At 39.6% G+C, this 19,657-nt stretch overlaps 1 protein-coding gene across 4 annotated transcripts in view; it reads right to left on the reverse strand.

Moving 5' to 3' along the window:
- Window positions 1-6,474: 6,474 nt before the first annotated feature.
- PTCHD1 (patched domain containing 1) overlaps window positions 6,475-19,657 on the reverse strand; it is a 61,735-nt gene continuing 48,552 nt past the window's right edge. For 3 of the 4 annotated variants that reach the window (XM_056131160.1, XM_056131159.1, XM_056131158.1), the window contains 2 exons: window positions 7,608-9,261; window positions 6,475-6,817 (listed from right to left, as the gene is read on the reverse strand). In XM_056131160.1, coding sequence (XP_055987135.1) covers window positions 6,805-6,817; window positions 7,608-9,261 — 1,667 coding nt within the window. In that variant the 3' untranslated portion in view covers window positions 6,475-6,804. Of the gene's footprint in view, window positions 9,262-19,657 lie in introns of all 4 variants that reach the window. The other variant, XM_056131162.1, reaches the window with a different exon arrangement.

Consider the following 19,657-nt stretch of genomic DNA (forward strand, 5'->3'; position numbering starts at 1 on the left):
GATACTAAGAAACAATTCTAAGTTTGAGAATTGAAATATATATATATGCATATATATGTATATTTATGTATGTATGTATATAAAAATCTCACCCTTGTTTGGTGGTGTAAATTTAAGAAAGAATAGTCAATATATTTCCTTCTGTCAATACAAGGATGAAAAAATCTGAAAAAAATAGTGACTTAATTAAAAATGTGTAAAAGTATAAGAAAAAAGTTGGCTGGAATTGTTAGCAAGCAGAATGGTGTATCACAGTATCCTTGCCATCCTGAGTGGTGAAGACATTGAGGCAGAGAAGTGAACAGATTTCTGTAACTAATAAATAACGTATTAACTTATATACCCAGGTCTGATTGACTGTAAATTACTTTGCATTAAAGGCTACTATATTTGGGGTCAAGAGCAGTCATATAGCAGGTACGATCCTTGCTTTTATGTGGCTGCCCAAGTTTGATACCTGGAATCACATATGGTCCCCTAAGCCAGGGGTGATCCCTTAGTGCAGAGCCAGGAGTAAGCCCTGAGCACTGCCAGGTGTGGTCCAAAAACAAAAAAAGAAAATACAACTCTCGTTCTTTATAATTATGAAAATTAATTGACCCAATACCTTATTTTTAAATAGTACCTTTAATTACTTACAATGGGCCAGAGTGATAGCATAGCGGGTATGGCGTTTGCCTTGCATGCGGCCAACCTGGGTTCGATTCCTCCGCCCCTCTTGGTGAGCCCGGCAAGCTACCGAGAGTATCTTGTCCACACAGCAAAGCCTGGCAAGCTTCCCGTGACGTATTCGATATGCCAAACACAGTAACAAGTCTCACAATGGAGACGTTACTGGTGCCTGCTCAAGAAAATCGATGAACAACGGGAGGACAGTGTAGTGCAGTGCAGTGCATGTATGTATGTATGTATGTATGTATGGGATCCTTTTACTTAAAATAGTTCACATTCCACATGTTTATTTTATAAAGGTACCTGAACAACATCAAATTTTCTTTATTTTCAGCTGATAGCTTCAGCCATTCTCCACACAAATGTAATTAATTTCAGCTTCCCAATAATTAAATTTTTTTCTGTCACACTCTTTAAATTTTAGGGACTATGCCAGCACCTCCCTATCTGATTATTGTTACTGACATCTCCCCAAATGTGTGTGAGAGAGGGTGGAAGAGACACAGGGATTGTTATATATATTTTTTTATTCCTTCTAAACCAATTTTCTTATCACTGGGCTTCTCTGAATGCTATCATCTTATCTTGACTTGGGCAAAAGGTACTAGCTTTGCCATCAAACCATGTATATATACATAAAAATGACTTTCCCCCAAGGATAGTCCTAGAACGGATAATGGAAATGGGCCAAGTCTTTGTCATTTGTAGACATTAAATAAAACACTTTGTAGATCTCACTGAACTAAGCCTTTAAACTTCACATCAAATGTTACAAAGTAGGACTGATAATCTCAATAGAAGTTTTCCCTTGTCATGGCTTATGTAAGTGGCGCTGATAAACTACCAAATCCTCCTTTGTGCTTCTGGAGCATATAAGCAGAAATTCCCCACCAGCCTTCCACACCCGTCTTGCACTTAGGACAACCAGGTGCATTCCAATGTGCTTCAAGTTATACCAGAAGCAGCATTTCAGCAGGTACAAAATGGGTTCATTTATCCTCCCACTTCCTCAATTATTGAATACTCTAACTTATGGGTAGGAATAAAGATAAATGAGCTTCTCTTTGCATGTATCTATGTGCAAGACACATCTTTCAGTATAACCATATGCCTCTGGCCGTGATTTCCTATTTACCCACATTTACCTATCACTGCAAATTTTATTAAGATAAATGACTTGTTCTCTATTTGAGTGTTAGCTGATGTAAGTGTGTGCACTCTAGTGAAGACATCTCAGCATGGGTCTCACTAGGGAGCAGCCCTTCAAGGAATCTTGGAATGCGTCATAGACTTGAATATTCTGAATTATTTTACAGGGCCCAATTCCATAAGATGGGGTTGCTGACTGCCGCTTTTATGGAATGGTGGTGGTGTTACTCTCATTTAGGCTATTTATACTTTGTTACAGCAGTGAAAACATGGTCACACTCTTCTTCCAAAAACACGGAAGGGTCCTTTTCCTGCTCTGGAGATTGTTTAGCTGGTGTTGGAACACAAATTGGGCACTGAAATATGCTAGAAGAAGAAAGGAATGAATGCTGAATACGTGAATGAAAATGGGCACTTGGTCGGGCACAAACAGACTGAAGTTTTGGTTCCTTAGAGAAGAGATGGTTAAGAAATTCTTGAATGCCAATCGCCAAAATGAGGACACCAGGATCACACTCCCAATGAGGTCTTTATTAGGACATTGTTTTTACCCTTTGGGAACACAGACCTCTTTTGGAATCTGATGACAACTATGAACTCTCTTTTTAGGAAAATGTACATATTGAACATATACACACATATTTTCATATAAATTAATCTTAGGGATGTCAGTCCCACATTCCCACCAACTGATTCATGGCCCCCCTCCCCCAGGTTAAGATCCCATAATTTAGATACATTGAATTTGGCAGTAGAGTGGCACAATGGAGAAAGAACTGTGGCTGGGAATTAGGACACTTGAGTTCTAGTCCCCGTCTCTTCTGACTAGCTCTGTGCATGCAATATCACTTCTCCAGTTTCCATTTTTTACATGAAAAAAGAAGTGGGGTAAGTTTCATTTCATCCAAAGACTCATCTGTTGTCAACATTCTGGAGAGAGAAGAGGCTGGCACATTCCACACAACATCACTCTTTTCACCAAGGTTTTCTCTACGCCTTGCCTCCTTGGTACACATTCCTTTCTCTGTACTATTATAAGATGCCTCCTTTCCCCACTCAGTAGAGTCTGAGCCCTTGTGGTTTTCTCTGCACAGAGGCCATAGCTGTCTGGTTGTCTCACTTTATTTTCCTTGATGGTGCCCTCAGAGATATCAAAACACTTCAAATAGATCACCTGGGCAGAAGCGAGGCAGCTGAGAATCAGGGTAGAGGGGTTGGGGGAGGAGGAGGGATGCTATCCTACCACTGCCTATTCAGGTGAACAGATTCCCACTCACTTATTTTCCTCTTCGCTTTCTCTTGGACTGGCATGAGACAGAAATCAACAGTTGTAACCACAATAGGGAGGAACTCTGCAATGTGCTGGCTGCTGCTGTTGCCAGTTTTCTGCCAGAGAATCCGAGAGTACTAATTTAATCTTTCCCTTTGTGTTGTAGCTTTCCCATACTTAAAAAAATTAAGAACTTTGTCTTTAGATAGCTGTGCTTTTGACACAGCACAAAGTTAAAAGCAGATTACTCAGAGGGAGTGTTCAGATATCTTCAGACAAGCCGGGTATCATAATTAAATAGTGACTTCCCCTCCATGCTCCCATCCCCAAAGTGCCTGTATTTCATTGTTTCAAAAATTATAGTCCCAAATCAGTATCCAGGATTTGTGCTTTCTATACAGTTACCCCTATCATGGGTGATCTAGCTGAATTTTTGAGTGTCCTAAAATGAGTAGGACTATTCGCTGTATCATTATATGGCCCTAATCCTTTGCCCAGTTCTGCAAAGACCAACTTCATGGTAACTCTGCATCCTGAGCCCTAGTGCCATTATGTGGGATAAACAAATTATAAATCATAATATCTTGAGTTCCTTTCCTGTGCCAGTAGTGCTTTTCAGACGTCTCACTTAATCCTCATATCAAATCTGCATCATCACTCAAATGTAGGCTCTCTGAGGGCAGATATTTTAAAAACTGATTCACATACTATTCTCTCCTCCAAGCTCTGGAGACGATATCTGAGTGATATCAGATACTCAATCAGGACTTGCTGAATTTATGGATAGTTACGTTATTACCCCTGTTTAATAGATGAGAAAATGGAATTCACAGAAGCCAAACATTACTACAAGCTACAATGGCTACTTTAATGGGACCCAGATGTATATCACCTGTATGCAAGACTACCCTTTGTGTCTAAGAGCCCCTGCCTCACATAACGTCCTGAAGGTGGCTCTTAGGCCACCTGTTCAGCAGATAGATGGAGTCACATTCTACTGCTGGGGCTAGAGGGAAGGGGTATTATGGTCCCAGAATGTCACTTAGAACAACCTGGTGATGGTTAGTCAAAATGAAAGGATTATGAAGAGCTTTGTTTACAGCAACATAGTGCATAAATAAAATAACTGTAGCCTTAGAGAATCGAATCTGATTATCTCACTTCTAACTGAAAATTAAGGGGTAAAGTGGTAGGAAAGAAAACAAAACAAACACCACAAACCAGATGAAAGCTAAACAAGCCCTCCTCCACACCCAACCAAAACAGACTTATTATCTGTAAGACTGGAGACAGGGAGTTTCCCGAAGACTTGTCTTTCTTTCCCCCTGTGGAACTGATGTCCTCCTTCTAGTCTGAGAAGCAGTCATTCTCCTTGGCAAATGCTGTAGGACTCACAAACATCCCCTCTTTCAAATATAATTTTGTTTCTTGGAAACCCCAAGTTTCTGTGAATATTATCTTCTGCTGAATTTCGCTTAGAATATCTTCTATTCTATTTTTCTTTGTGCAACACCTCCCCCTCCCCCTTTTATGAATGGTCAAGAAAGCCCAAGCATCACAGTTATTTTAGTTGACCAGGAGAAACATTTCTGATGAATGGAATTTTTCTTTGGTAAACAAACAACAAACACCAACTCAAAACCAACCAAATAAGTTTCTTTGGTAAAGTGAACATTGATGTCTTGGTTGGAATTAATTGAAAAATAAAACTTTTGCAAGTGTTTGCTAGGATCATTTCTTTCCTCTTTATAGCAATTGAAAAAGTGAAACTTCACGAAGTAATGTCTTAAGTTTTATGAAGATGTAAGTCTGAGTAACTTCTAAATTATCTTCTCCAGGTGGGGTTAAACGTCAGAGCAATAATCAATAATCAACATTAACAAATAGATATTGATCTAACAATAAATTATAAACAATAAATCTTGGCATGCAGAGTCCCCAGTAAAAAAAGTCATTCCATAGGCAGAATTCCATAAATCTTGATTTCAAGTGCTGAAAAGAGAAGTTGACAAGGTTGAAAATGCCCTTCAGTTAAAAATACAATATCCCAAGGAATACAGAGACTCATTCAAGTTGGAAAACTAATATCTGTCATAAAACAAAATTCCACAATAAAGTCATTCTTGTTGACAAAACTGAACGATTAAATTCTCAACAAAATCCAGTTGATTGGTGTGTGTGTTGTATCAGTTTTGTAGTGTTGCTTTAATCCAAGGCATGCCACGTGGCTGACACTAAATCAATGGTTGATTTAGAATGCACTGTTCAGAAAATGATTTAGTAACACATGATTTAAGAATAAAACCAATCCCCTCTTCAGCTGTTTATAAATAATAGCCTAGTTGTAGGCCCCTTGGAGAGAGACTTGATCGCAGATCTAGTATGCGAACTTGCCCTTTTTCGAGGAATGTACTTGTCCTCAGATTAAAGCTCGTTATCTTCTAGTTGAGTGCATTACAAGTTGGTGTTGATCACTTAGTGTGTCTGCAGGAGAGATTGAACTAGTGTGGAATTCACTAGCTACAATCTCCTGAATATGTATCTAGAACTGTGTAGACAACAGTACATGAAATAGAAAGCACAGGTTTGCACTTGGTGTGGTTATTTCTGAATCAATTAGGCATTTTTGCTGATTGAAAAGACAATGGCAAACCTATATCCCAAACATTACCGAAACATTACAAAAAAAAAATAAAAGTCTGCCTGATGGCCAATAAAGTCTTAGGTTCTTTCCTTGCAAATGTACTTTGAAGGGAGTAATAGCCCTCTTAGGAGAAAATCTAAAATTGGCCTGCCTTGCCTTAGGCATGCTAAAGTAAAGGACACCCTCTAGTGGTGTGACCCTGGGTGAGTCGCTTTATTCTCCTAGGTCTTGGTTTCCTCCTCTGTGGAGGAGGAAAGTTGCACAGTATGTCCGCTAAAAGTCCAGAAAGGTAAGGTGCTTTGGGGGAAAGCTTACCACTACAGAGGTCTAAAGAAGCTACATCTCTAGAAGGGTAAAACACTGTAGACATTTGTCGCAAACGTGACCAGGTCTTAGCTTCACTTTTATAGACGTAAAGAAATGCAAGGGTCTGGGGCAACACACACACACACACAGCTTTTTCAGCTCAAACCACTTATGTTTAGATCCAGAGATACTTCAAGCCAAACAGTATAAACATCTAGGCGCATTAATGTACAGAAGGGCCGTGCAGTAAAGTAGAGGGTCACCCAAAAAGGTGTGTGTGGGAGGGGACCAACAAGGTAAAAGTGCAGCCAGTGTTGCAGGAAACTTTGACTGTCGTTATCGATTTGTGTTGGAGATTACATTTTCCAGTCCTTTCTTCCTCTCTCCTTTTCAACCCTTCATCTCCCTGCTTCCACTTCTCTCAAGTTTCTCATTTTCAGGACTTATACTCACCAAAGAACTTTCTTTTCTCCATTAGGCTTTGAAGCAGGCATATCTTTCCACGAAGGCTGATTCACAGTACAGGTTGAAAGCTGTTTTCTGTGTTCGTTTCTTCTTTCTCAGCTCTGCGTAGGCAGAAGTTGTTTCTGGGCACCCACGCTACATGTAGTAGGGCCACACCACAAACAGCTGTATCCGCTGTCCATTTGTGTTTTGTCAGAACGGAGACACTGTCTTTGGGTTCAAGTAGACACCTGTTCTTTTCCATCACAGCAGAGGATTTGGGTTTGGCATTGTGGTTTGGAGTACTCAGAGCCTCCTGCTAAAAGCTGTAACTAATAAAGCAGATCTGTTTAGTGACAAGTAACAAGACATTCCAAAACAGAATTGCCCCAGTTTTGCAATGCTGGAGCTGTCACTGGTTTAATGGTACATTAACCAAACCATATAAATGTTAACAGTGTATTGATGGAGGATTATGACAAGTTCATTCTAGACAACAAAACTGCCTCCACTGAGTGAGTGTAGGGGTGACTAAATTTCAGCCCATGCATGATGGCCACTCTAGTATGTGCCTGTTTCTGAGGTTCTGACTTGCTTTCAATGATCAGAACTTCTACAAGCATCTCCTTGGGTCTTGGGGAAGCTGGATAAGCCAGCAAAGACCTCAAAATACAGACCCTGCCTAGAGCTATTGCTCCACAGATGTTCTGGAAGCCTTATTCTTTGAACATTGCTTAAAGCTATTTCTGCCTTGACAGCTGACCCTTCAATCAGTAAGTTTTGGTCACAATACCAGCAACATCTACAGTGTGAATTAAATAGGATTCTGCTTGCTAATACGCTTTCTTTTATTTGATCTTAGTTTAAGAGACTGTAAGTCTCCTAGAGTTGGTGTGCGTGTGTTTGTGTGTGTGTGTGTGCGCATGTGTGTTATTTTTCTAATAACAACCCTTTTGTTTTAAAGATTGAAAATTTGCAATGCCCATTTCCCCCCTTGTTATTTACGGTTTTTTGGCAATGCTTGCTTCTTCTCCTTAAAGAACAACTCTGAAATTGTTTCATTAACATAATCTCTTCATTCTTGATAAGACCTAGGGTGAAAATATAACAAGCAGCTCTCACACTGTCGTAATTTGGTCAACCACTCGGGTACTATCGATATCCACCATTTCAACACACTCAATTTCTTCCTGGTTTTCAGGATTTTTCTTCTCTTTCCTTTTTTTCTTAGAAGGTGGCAGGAAAGTCAGTATCACAGGTAAAATGGCAAAGCAGTGAAAGAAGGTGACAAATGCTATTAAAAACAAGCACCTGAACAGTGTACAGGTCAGATTTGAAGGCACAGCTGCGAGAGGAATCAGACCAACAAGATAGCAGAGGTAGCTCTGTAAGATAGCTACCCCATGCACTTCCAGGGCGTTTTTCACCCATTTCGTTCTTGTTAAGTCCTTGCCCAGAACAAATGTGGATAACAGTGGAGCACAATTATCAATTGTGTAGTTAATTCCATAAATTAAGCATAACACAGAAATGCAGTCCAGTTCAACTTTCCATAATGTCATGAAACCTATCACTCCAAACTCCACAGACACAACAGTGAGAGTGAGCCAGACATTGATCAGCGAATCTGCCACAAGGAATGCTGAGAAGAAGAGCAAGAACAAAGTACTGATGCAGGAGTTGTGCAGGGGGCCTCCCAGAGAGGCGGCGTATCGATCCATGAACACGAAGGATGGGTTAAAGACAATAAACTTCACCTTGGAGGTGACAGAGAGTCTCCTCAGGGTTTCTAGGAGATCACTGAGTTCTTCTTTCCTTGTTTCCATGGTCTTAGCCACCAGAAACATTCTGGAGGCCACCACATCCACCTCATCATTGTACTTTTTAGAGAAGATGATGTCCTCTTGAAAATGTGAAAATTGAGGTGTTCTCAGGAAGGAATTTCTCAGCATGTCTGTGAAATTTTTCTTAGGCAAGTCAGTGGACACATTGAGTTTCCGAAGGTAACTTAAATAGCTATCAAACCAGGATATCCGCACAAACCCCTTGGTGTATTCCAGCACATCTTCTTGAACGGTGGCGTTCCAGTACTCTATTGACTCATATATGTAAAATCCAATCACTGGACTGTAATTGCTAAAGTACTTTTGCTGGGCAGTAGTATAATCAACGGTTTGCGTCGCAGTTGCTACGATGTTACTAAGGTCTGACCCTTCACTGACCTGCAGATAGCCCATTAAGGCAAAGGAAATATAAATAAGGTAAAAGAGAACTACAAAAGGCTTGACATAGGTGTTGGTTATCCAGTCACAGTAGTAGCGTTTGAGGAAACATACCAATAAGTGACTCTCGTAAGTGTTCGCTTCCTCGCCGTCAGCTGCTGTATCCTCACTGAATCTGGCTGTCAGGAGAAACCTATACCATGCCGGCTTCTCCTGCAGTACATCAGGCTTTGGGACTTTTCTGCAGCAGATACTATGCTGGTAATTGTTTTCTATGTAGCCAGTGAATACCAGGCTGGAACCGTAAAACGAGAGTACATAGAGGTAGTTGAAGAAGATTGCAATACAGGAATTGCAGCAGAAAATCCTGGCTGCCTCAATGTTCGTGAAAGGGCTGGCCCCTATGCCAAAGGTGACCAGGTACATGGCAGTGGTGAGAGAAAAGGAGAGCATGGAGTCTGCATACACGGCTGCAGTTCTCTCTTTAACATGTTGGTCTTCTCGAGTTTTTCTCCAGGAGGATAACATTTCAAAAGTCCCATACAATCCATGACCTGAGGAAGGCAAAAAAAGAAAAAGAAAAGACCAGATACAGTGTTTAAAGAATGGTTTCAAGTGAAATATAATCAGCTTTAGTGGTGACAGGTTTGTAAATGATGATGGGGCAGGGAGAAGAGACAGACAGACAGATTTTGGTGAATTCTAAATGGGAGTGGATATCAAAATGGAAGATGGAGGGGACAAGACATTCATGCTCCTTTCTGACTTAAAAGAATTGGATGATCTTCCTGCCTGTAGAAATTTTAGTAGACTCTTGGGGATTACACACACACACACACACACACACACACACACACACACACACACATATACACTGATAGCTTAGGGTTGTTGGTACAGTTTGCAGAGTATTTGTTTCTCTTGTTTGGTGGAACACTCCAGGCAAGGTGCCTGGCCACTTATCATTTTGCTCGTGAGACCCACAGGTCTTACTGGCAGTCAGTAGGAAGGAAGGTTGTGGGCATACAGTTGTGTGTTAACATCCTACCCCCTTTGGTTTGTTGGCCAAGTGAAGAGCTCTAGTGAGGAAGAGGCAGTATTTTCAATTAGAAAAGCTAGACAAAAACCTAAATCACAGCCTCTTCCCCCACCACCTTTCTCCCAAGTATCAGTATGAAAAGAAAGAAATCTGAGAAACAAGGAGAGGCAAAATAAATTGGAACAAGTTTGAATGAACAGGGAAGAAGAAATAAGATTCATATGAACCCTCATTGCAGTTGATGAAAGTTCAAATTCTGGTTGAAGATAAGTTTATGGCTTGCAGTTGGTCTTCAGGGATCTGTTGGAGTAATTGTGATGGTTCATAGATGATATTGCAGGCAGGGAGTGACTGTGCCATTTTTTTTTGCGCACTATTTGGCAGTGACCTTTGAGGGAGTGATCTGGGTCAATAACCTCTTTCTTTAGCTCCCCAGTGCCAATGTGTATGTATGGTCCTCATTCTCACTCCATTTTGTTGGCTATGTCTGGATCTAGTGACTTCTCCTACCTCTCCTGATTAAAAACAGTTCCCCAAGAGGCTACCCTGTTTTCCAGACCCCTGAAACATTGAAAATCCCACCCAAGTGATCCATGGTGACTTTCTTGTACCCCCCTGTCTTGGCACTAGGATCAGTGGATCTAATTTTCTGCTTCTATGCCTTGGCATATTCAGTAACATTATTGAGGATAATAAAATCTTTATCCTGTGGTACGATAGTCTTGTTTTTCAAAAGGAATTTAAAATCTCCAGCCAAGCATAATGCTGAGTAGAGTGAGTCACTGCGTATACAATAACTAAGTGTACAATATTATGTGTACAATAAGTGCATGTTTTTCCTTATGGCTAGGCTGGTATTTATATTCCTTAAAAACTTTATTTTGATTCTTGTTATCTTACTCCTGACCCTGCACCACAAGGATCAAACTGGGGTTGCTGTGATAGAGGCACCACTCTTCTCCACATTACTATCTCTCTGGCCCACCTGGTATTTGTATCTGTATTATGAACACTTGGCTTCAAACCAGAATGCCCATGATACAGGCTTGTTTCCCCAGAGGGATGCAGTGTTTATCTTCATTTAGTAGGCCTCATTTTATAGCTGCTTTTAGAGATTCGGTCAAGACTGTCACTCTGATAGCTAGAACTATGACCTCTATTAAATTGGAGGCATCTAATCTCCCCAGACATGAAGCATGAAAGTACATTCATTGACTGGAGTTTATATAATTTGTGCCTAGTTTTAGGAGGGAACACCATGTAAACCTATTTCTACTTTGTTGCTACAGAGGACCAACCAACCTTTGATTAAAAGTAACCAATAGACCGAATATGATTGCCACTCAATTCCTCTTTTGCAAACCACTGCACCTAAAGGAGAGAGAGAACAAAAGGGAATGCCCTGCCACAGAGATAGGGTGGGATGGGGGGATGGGGAGTAGGAGGGATACTGGGATTAGTGGTGGTGGAGAATGGGCACTGGTGGAGAGATGGGTATTCAATCATTGTATAACTGAAACCCAAGCACAAAAATTTGTAAGTCTACAACTGTACCTCATGGTGTTTCACTAATAAAAAAAGTAACCAATTCTAGGGCCAGGGAAATGGCTTAAAGGACTGAGAACATGCATTACAAGCAGGAACCCTGGGTGTGATTCCCAGCACACATGGTCTCCTAAGTACCATCTGGAGTAACCCTTGAGCACTGAAACAGGAGTCACCACTAAACACCACTGGGTATGGCCTCCAAACAAAAATAATGAAGTAATATATCTCTTGACAAGGAAGGTAAAAAGAGGATTGATACCTTGGAGGTATCTGCAGCCTGGAAGTCAATATTATCCACTTCATCTGGGGCCATATATAATAAATTCTAGTGGGTCAAAAACACTGAAGTTTCACTAAAAATGATGAATGGAATTAGCAGTATTTTTGCTTGCTGGAAACCAAAATAATTGTTTTAAATAGGGCTGTAGTACTGAGTAATTAAATATTTTAATAAAATAAGGTTGTATATAGCAAGATTAAAATTGGTCATATAATAGAATTTAAATTGCATCTGTATTGCAGTCTTTCTTTAAAAATGTCAATGCGATGTTTTATGTTTTTAATGGACCCTGACTCTAGTTTGAAAAAAATACCATAAAAATTCATTTTATACCTAGCCGTTGCATTGAGAAAAAAGAATTTGAATTAACAGCTATTTGGTGAGAAGAGTGAGGCTCTAAGGTCCAGAAGGAAAATAATCAAATTCAAAGAAAGGTAGAAGTCAGATTGTTAGCTTGTCTCAGGAGTTCTGTAGCTGCATCTGAAATGCCTTGTCCTTCTATGATTTGATCATTTTTATTGAGTCTTGACTCTTTTCGCCTATGTTCTGGTTCTGGGGTCAGCTCCAGAGAGAATTCTAATTTTATTCTTAGGAAGTTTTGAAACTATGTCTTTCCTTCATTCCTCTTCTACAGCAATCTGCATACAGACAACAGACAGACACAGAGGAGTCGCTTAGAAAGAATCTGTTCTACTACATCACTCAGCAATTGTTAGTTACCATTGACTTTGCCTTCAAATCCTTTCCACGTAGGCCAGATTCTTGTTTTTCAAGCCACACCTCTCTGGATGCCGTCTACATCCTACCCCACAAATTGAACATGTGCAGTATCTCTGAAGAGCCTCTTGGGTCTCAGGGACAAGTGCTGGCACCATAGTAGGCCTCTTTCCTGACGCTTGGTAGATCAAGGGAAGGATGCATGCCAACATAACTGTGGGTGCCTCCCAGATCTTAGCAGCCTGGAATGCCTCGCTGGCACCAGACCTTTTTCACAGCGGGATGTCTCTGTTGAAGACTGGTTGGTTCTCTGAAGCAGTGTTTCCCTGACTGGGTGGGCGAGCCTGCCACTTCAGGGATGCTACAATGATCCAGGGGACAGTAGTAGTCTTGGGTGCAATAGTGGGGCGCTTTATGTTTATTTAATGAAGATTTCCAGGGGGACAGTGTGATTTTTTTTACTTTCTGAAAATAGGGGAGCAGGATAAATAGCTTTGGGAACCTCTGCCCTAAGGAAGACCTAAACTTTGGGGCCTCCCTGAATTTTGGCTGCAAGGGAAGATATATTCTGAGAACCTTAGTATCTGAGGAATGCCTTGTTCCCTGTCCATATTTGCTCAGATTCCCTTTGGTTTTGGCCTTTAAGGTGGCCATTTGGTTTTGTTTTGGGGGTCACACTCAGTGGTATTACTCCTAACTATGTGCTCATGGATCACTCCTGGAAGGCTCAGGGGACCGTATGTGGTTCCAGGACTGAACCAGGGTTAGTCAAATGTCTATCCACTGTACCATCTCTCTGAGCCCCATGAAGATGTCATTTTATGTGTAGATTCCTCTAATGAAGCAGCTTCTTTTAGGTTTGGGGCATGAGACTAGATATGTGGAGGGAGTCAAGATGAATCATAGGAGGATTTCAGAGAAACTAATTTCTTCCAAAATCGTCCTCTAGCTAGGAGACTTAATTTCTGTAGCCACTTCAGAACTGGGCTCGTGGAACTCATGGAGAAGCAGAGTAGTAGATTGGTTCTGTTTCTCTAGACTTTCCTCTTAGCAGGTGCCTTCCTTCTTTAGGATCACCCTCACCATTGCTCTCTTAACTTCTGGGGGGTAAGGGCTGCGCTTAGTAAGTAGGTCTTTGAGGTTAAATCTTACAGATATCAGCAAACAGATACTGCATGTGAAATAAAGTTTCTTTTCCAAGGTTTGGTTTGTGTGTGTGTGTGTGTGTGTGTGTGTGGCTAAAATGGGCCTTAAAAGGAAAACTATTTATTTCTGATTTATACGCATTTTATACTTATCCTATGAAGTTGGATCTCTAGAACTTTCTTATTATATTTGACTAAGGGGTCTGTGACACTGGTACAGAGCATCACTTCAACAAGGAACCATTTCCCATTTCCAGTTTTTCAGAATCATTCACAAGACTTTAGTATCAGTGCTCACTCAGGGAGCTACCTAAGCATAAAAGTTCCAAAGAGAATTAACCCTTCGTGAACTGAGGTCTAAGGCAGTGTTACTGGGAGCCAAGACTCACCATTGGAGGATCTAGATCCAGAGCCTGAGTTCTGGAAATCAAAAACTATAACAAGATGAGGATTCTGGGAACCCACTAATGTTCAGGACATTCCCCTTTTAACAGTCACAGTATTTAAGGTTGACAAGTTGTCAAATGGACCTGGTAAACAATGCACAATCCAATATTTAAGGACAACGGTAGAAGGTCGTAGGCATTTTGGTGGTGCTCAGATACAATAAGTTTGTACATCAAACATCACCATAAAGGTTAACACAATTGTAATCATGTTTGCTAAGCAATGAAAAAAGATACAGAGGTGTTTTGTAAAGTCTCTACTCATCTTTTAAAGGCACATTCAAGATGTATCTTTCTAGTTTGGTTGCTCTGAGGCAGCTTTGATCCAGACTCCAGGAAAAGCACAGTTGAGCTCTTTTCCATGTTCAGTCACAATTCAGACCACAAAAGCAATTTAAATTTGATTACTAGAAGACTTGGGGCTTGTCATCTAGTAAAATCAAATACCAAAGGATTCCGACTAATTTCTTTCTTTTCCTAAACATGTTATATCTTTATGTGCATTTAAATGTCAGACTTTGAAGTCATTGAAAAGAAAAAGCAGCACCGGTAATAACTAACTTGAATGGTGGAAAATGTCACCCAAACCAACCCTCTAGTCACCTAAGATGAATTTTAGGAGTACTCTTAGATTAAGTCTCACTCTCATCCACACCTTTTTCTGGGGTCTGACCCAAGCCTTCAGGTTGTTTGTAATCTACAAAGGCAAGAATACACTATTGAATAATTGAGAGTTAACTTTACCCAGTAGGTATCATTCTGGAAACTCTGGTGATTTTTTTACTTACTTATTTCTTCTGGTTAATGAATAGCAAAAGCAAATTGCTTTGCTTTTTTGTTTGTTTTCTTTTCTTTTTGGGTCACACCCAGCAATGCTCAGGGGTTACTCCTGGCTCTGCACTCAGGAATTACTTTTTGTTCGTTTTTTTTCTTTTCTTTTTGGGTCACACCCAGCGATGCTCAGGGGTTACTCCTGGCTCTGCACTCAGGAATTACCCCTGGCAGTGCTTGGGGGACCATTTGATGATGCCAGGGATCGACCTCAGGTCAGTTGAGTGCAAGGCAAATGCCCAACCCAAATTGCTTTGCTTTGTACATCTGGATATTTTGAAGACATCTCTTCCTGAAGGCCTACTGCCTTAGTACACATGGTCTAAATCCAGAGGGTTCTGCTCTTGGGTGTGCCTCACATGTTTCCTTTCTATATCAGCAGGGATATCCCATCTGGAGTTTCAAACACTGAGCTTTGGCTGAGAAGAGGAGATGGTGAAATAGGATGGTTTGTTGATGGATGATCTTTCAGTTTCAGTGTGAAAACATTTAGTATCAGGAGACAATAAAGCCACTTAGCGCATGACTGGGCAGTGCCAACTTTCACATATGGAAATTAAAGGACTGTATTTTTCTAGAAAACCCATAGAATATATTAAATGTATGAGCAAAAAATGCTTAAAGCATATTTTATTCCTGAATGAGCTTTACGAATGGCTCTTGTTTATAAAATGCTTTTCTTTTAATGACATCTATATAAATGCATGTATTTTGTTATTTTTGAAAATTTAAAGTGTATATATGTCTGGGTTAAGTAATACATATTTTCAGGGAGAAGTTCATTAATTGGATGACATTTGTACTTTGCCAGTTATAAACATTTACTTTCTATGTGGAATTGTTTGGTTTATCACAGCCTGTTCTGTCTCACAGTTAAGAGTGAGAGGAAAGGTGTAATCTCCTTCCAGTTAAGATGTATGCGCACATCGGGGTGAATACACACATCTTATTCTTTCTACCAGAGATCTGTCACATTTTGCTAATTATAGCATTGGGGTTTTTTTGTTTTGTTTTGTTTTGTTTTTGGGTCACCCACTCAGAGGCAATGCTCAGGGGTTACTCCTAGCTCTGCACTCAGGAATTACTCCTGGTGGTGCTTGGCTGACCTGATGGGGTGCCAAGGATCAAACCTGTACTATCTCTCTAGACTCATCTTTAAATCTGATTATTTTATTCACTGAAGAGCTGCAAATAAAATCTTGAAAAATTAATTTGCTAACAACTCTTTGTTTAAAAATAAAGATGAATGTATATACCATGTACATATATACTATACAAATTATTATGTAAAAATGTGGCCCATAATAAATACCATGGTCTTTGTGTGATATCTTTTTATGTAGAATATATAAATATAAAATTATATATGGTATATAATAGGCAAATAGTTTATAAATTTACATGTAAGATATGTTAATATATACTATATAATATGGAGAAATATATAGTATTTATATTCAAACATTCATGCAATGTATTATAAATGTTATAAACAAAATACAAACAATATGAGCTTACACATCATTACATCTGATATATAATTAATGCTGCATATACTTTATGCATACTGACACATGCACACTCGAGATGAATCATATGAAATTTACTGATGAAGAAGAGAACTATAAGTGCTACTATACCGATCAATGTAAAGAAGGAGCTAGAATCCCTTATTAGGTTAGGTTTATAGTTGGTTCATGCTGGTGAAGTAGTCTAGGGAAATGCAGAATCTTCTTGACAGCTATAATGACTTCCTTGTGGTGTGAGTTCCCATAGACCCTTTGATCAACTACCTGGCCCTAGCAGTGACTCTCTAAGATGCTGGTCCAAATGTTTTATTTTTACCAGCTTAGGATCCTGATGTTGCCTCCTGCTTGCCAACCTCTGTGAATCCCACCACTGCTTCAACCCCTAGCCTAGACCAGATGGGGAGGCCTTCCAGAAGACACCCCGAAAAGAGCCTTTCCATTCTACCTAACTGGCCTCTACCTCTCAGTTCTGTTCTTGTCCTCCACTAGGATTGAGAAATGAACCGTCAAACTTGTTTTGTTCCATTTTCTCAATTCTGCTTTTTCTCACCCTCCCATCTCTACAACTTACTGTAATATTATTTGTGAAGCATAAAAATAAAAGAGAATCATGCACAAAACTTGATTATAGACTCTCCTTGTAAATTAGTTCTATGGTGACCATAGACTATTTCAAAATATTTAGGAAACAAACTTTGAAAATATTATATAGACTTAGTCATTTTAAATCAGATTTACACAAACATGGGATTAACAAAAGCCTTATAAACCAGGATTATTTTGTAGAAACTACAGAACTCTGATTGACCCCCATCATCCCATTATGGTCCCCCAAGCCTTCCAGGAGTTATTCCTGACCACATAGACAGGAGTAAGCCCTGAACATTGTTGAGTGTGGCCCACCCCTCAAACGTTTTCACTCTCTTATGTTTATGAGCTTGATATACTGTATCATGTTCTAAGGAACATCAAGTAAGAACAAATATTTAGAGAATTAAACATGATCTTCTGGTTTCTACTAAATTCAGATAATCTTGGAGTATATACCTGAAAGTGGCCAAATATTCGTGCTGTTATTCTCTTGTTATCATTTAATCAAATCATTTCTTCCTTTCCTGTTTTACAACATTAGTAGCCAGGCCTGATAATTTAGAGGGAAAAAGGGCACTGATCTGGCATTAGCACTGTATAGCACTGTCCTCCCATTGTTCATCGATTTGCTCAAGCAGGCCCAGTAACGTCTCCATCATGAGACTTGTTACTGTGTTTGGCATAATTGAATACGTCACGGGGAGCTTGCCAGGCTTTGCCCTGCAGGCGAGATACTCTCGGTAGCTTGCCGGACTCACCGAGAGGGGCAGAGGAATCGAAATCGGGTCGGCCCGGTTGGCTGCGTGCAAGGCAAATGCTCTACTCGCTGTGCTATCGCTCCAGCCCTGATCATAGCTTCTCGGCCTTTTGGCTAAGATAAAGTGTAGATCTGGCATTGACTCTCAAAATCCCAAACATTTTGAAAGGGCATAAAAATATTTTTCTTGGATAATATTTTTCATCTCACCTGACCTCCACAACTCACATCTTGATAAATAGAAAGTTACCCGTATAAAACTTAGATTATCATGTAGAAACTCTCTTTCACTACAACTTTAATTCTCCTCTTTAGCTGAATAAACTGTATATAGAGTAACAAAGCCTTCCTGATAAAGAAAAAGAATAAGCTTTCTCTGATCTGTGCTGTATTTTACAATATTCAATTATTTTCCTGGGTTGTATCTGGTCAACTCTGCGCTGGAAACATTAAGACTGTAAAGAGAGCTTATGCATACAAAAGTTATGTCACTTTCTTAAATTGTTCTTAATTGAGGGCAATGATATAAGTCTCCATATTTTAAAGGGAACTCCATACCAGATTAAAATGATAACTTTCATGTTTACAATGGCTGGTCAAGTGCCTCACTACATGAATTTGGAAATAAAAGGATATTACTTTATGCCTAAGGATATGAATGAAATAATTTCTTTTCTAAATTATAGTAACTTAAAAAACATCAAATTGCCACTATAGTACTGTAAGCCTTTAAGGATTTCTAACTCTAAACTGATCTAACTCATGGATAGGGGCTTTGGCAGATGTGGGGTCATCTGATATGCCTGCCACTGATTTAAAATATTTGAAATCATGATGTATCTATGCTTACATCATTTTTAAAGTGTTTCATCTATATGGGATATATCTTATTGACAGGGACGTCTCCTATCATCTTGGCTAGGAACACATAATCACATCCCATTATGGTGAACACTCAGAGTTTATCCAGATTATTTCCTATTCTGGAATTTTGTCAGCTTAATACTGTTTGACACACATGGTCTTAAATTTTTCCATTCTAAATATACTGCCATTTTTGGCATTCATCTAGATCTGCTCTAATGTGACTGGCATCACACTGAAACTGTTCACTTTGTTGAATATTTTGGGGGGTGTCAGGTATCAAACTTAGAACTTCATACTTGCAAAACATGGATACCTCTACATCACTTAGCTGCATTCCCAGTCCCTCTTACTTGCTTAAATTTTAAATGTTTATCACATTATTTCAGGTTAGACTGTTGTTGACCAAAGAAAGATCTACATTTCTGACTTTTTCTAGATTCTTTGTACACAAGTGAGATTATTACACATTAAGATGTTTATTTGATATTATATTTAAGTAGTAAATCAATAATTTTTGCTTAAATAGGCTTAGTTGAAACATAGCCAGTTTGTTATAGACAGGCAAATTAAAAAGACTGGAAAGTTTATTGACTTAGGTTGCAGAGCCATTAGCATTGCAGCTCTTGGCCATGTAAAATATTTATTGGCATTTTAAGACTAGTGAGTTTAAAAAAAAAAATTAAACATTGGGTCTGGATGCAGTAGTACAGTGTCTTTGTGTTTCATTTCATAGTCAGACTCTGAGAATTAAAAGTTCATCTGAGAAATACAGAGAGGTAATACCCCCTAAATGCAGGCACTGTTGGCTTTCTCACATAGTAAGCACCCAACATATGGTGCAAAGCATTTATTATATTTACTACATTTACTACACTGGCTTCCTTCCATGGTGTGTCTAGGTAATATGAGGTCTCTTTTGGCTGAAAATGTACAGATAGGTTGCACACTAATTGTCAGATGGGAAAGCTGTCATCAAATGAACAACGATGGGTCTGGAGTGATAGTATAGTAGATAGGATACTTGCCTTGCAAGTGGCCAACTTAATTTTGATCCCCAGGACTCTTTATCGTCCTCTGAGCCTTCCAGAAGTGATCCATGAGCACAGATCCAGGAGTAAGTTCTAAGCACTGCCAGGTGCAATCCCCACCCCACCCCCCAAAAATATAGTCTTGTGTATTGGCCACCTGCAGTGCTCCTTG

The sequence above is a fragment of the Sorex fumeus genome, unplaced genomic scaffold (assembly GCF_029834395.1).
Source record: "Sorex fumeus unplaced genomic scaffold, SorFum_2.1 ptg000086l, whole genome shotgun sequence".
Lineage (NCBI taxonomy): Eukaryota > Metazoa > Chordata > Mammalia > Eulipotyphla > Soricidae > Sorex > Sorex fumeus.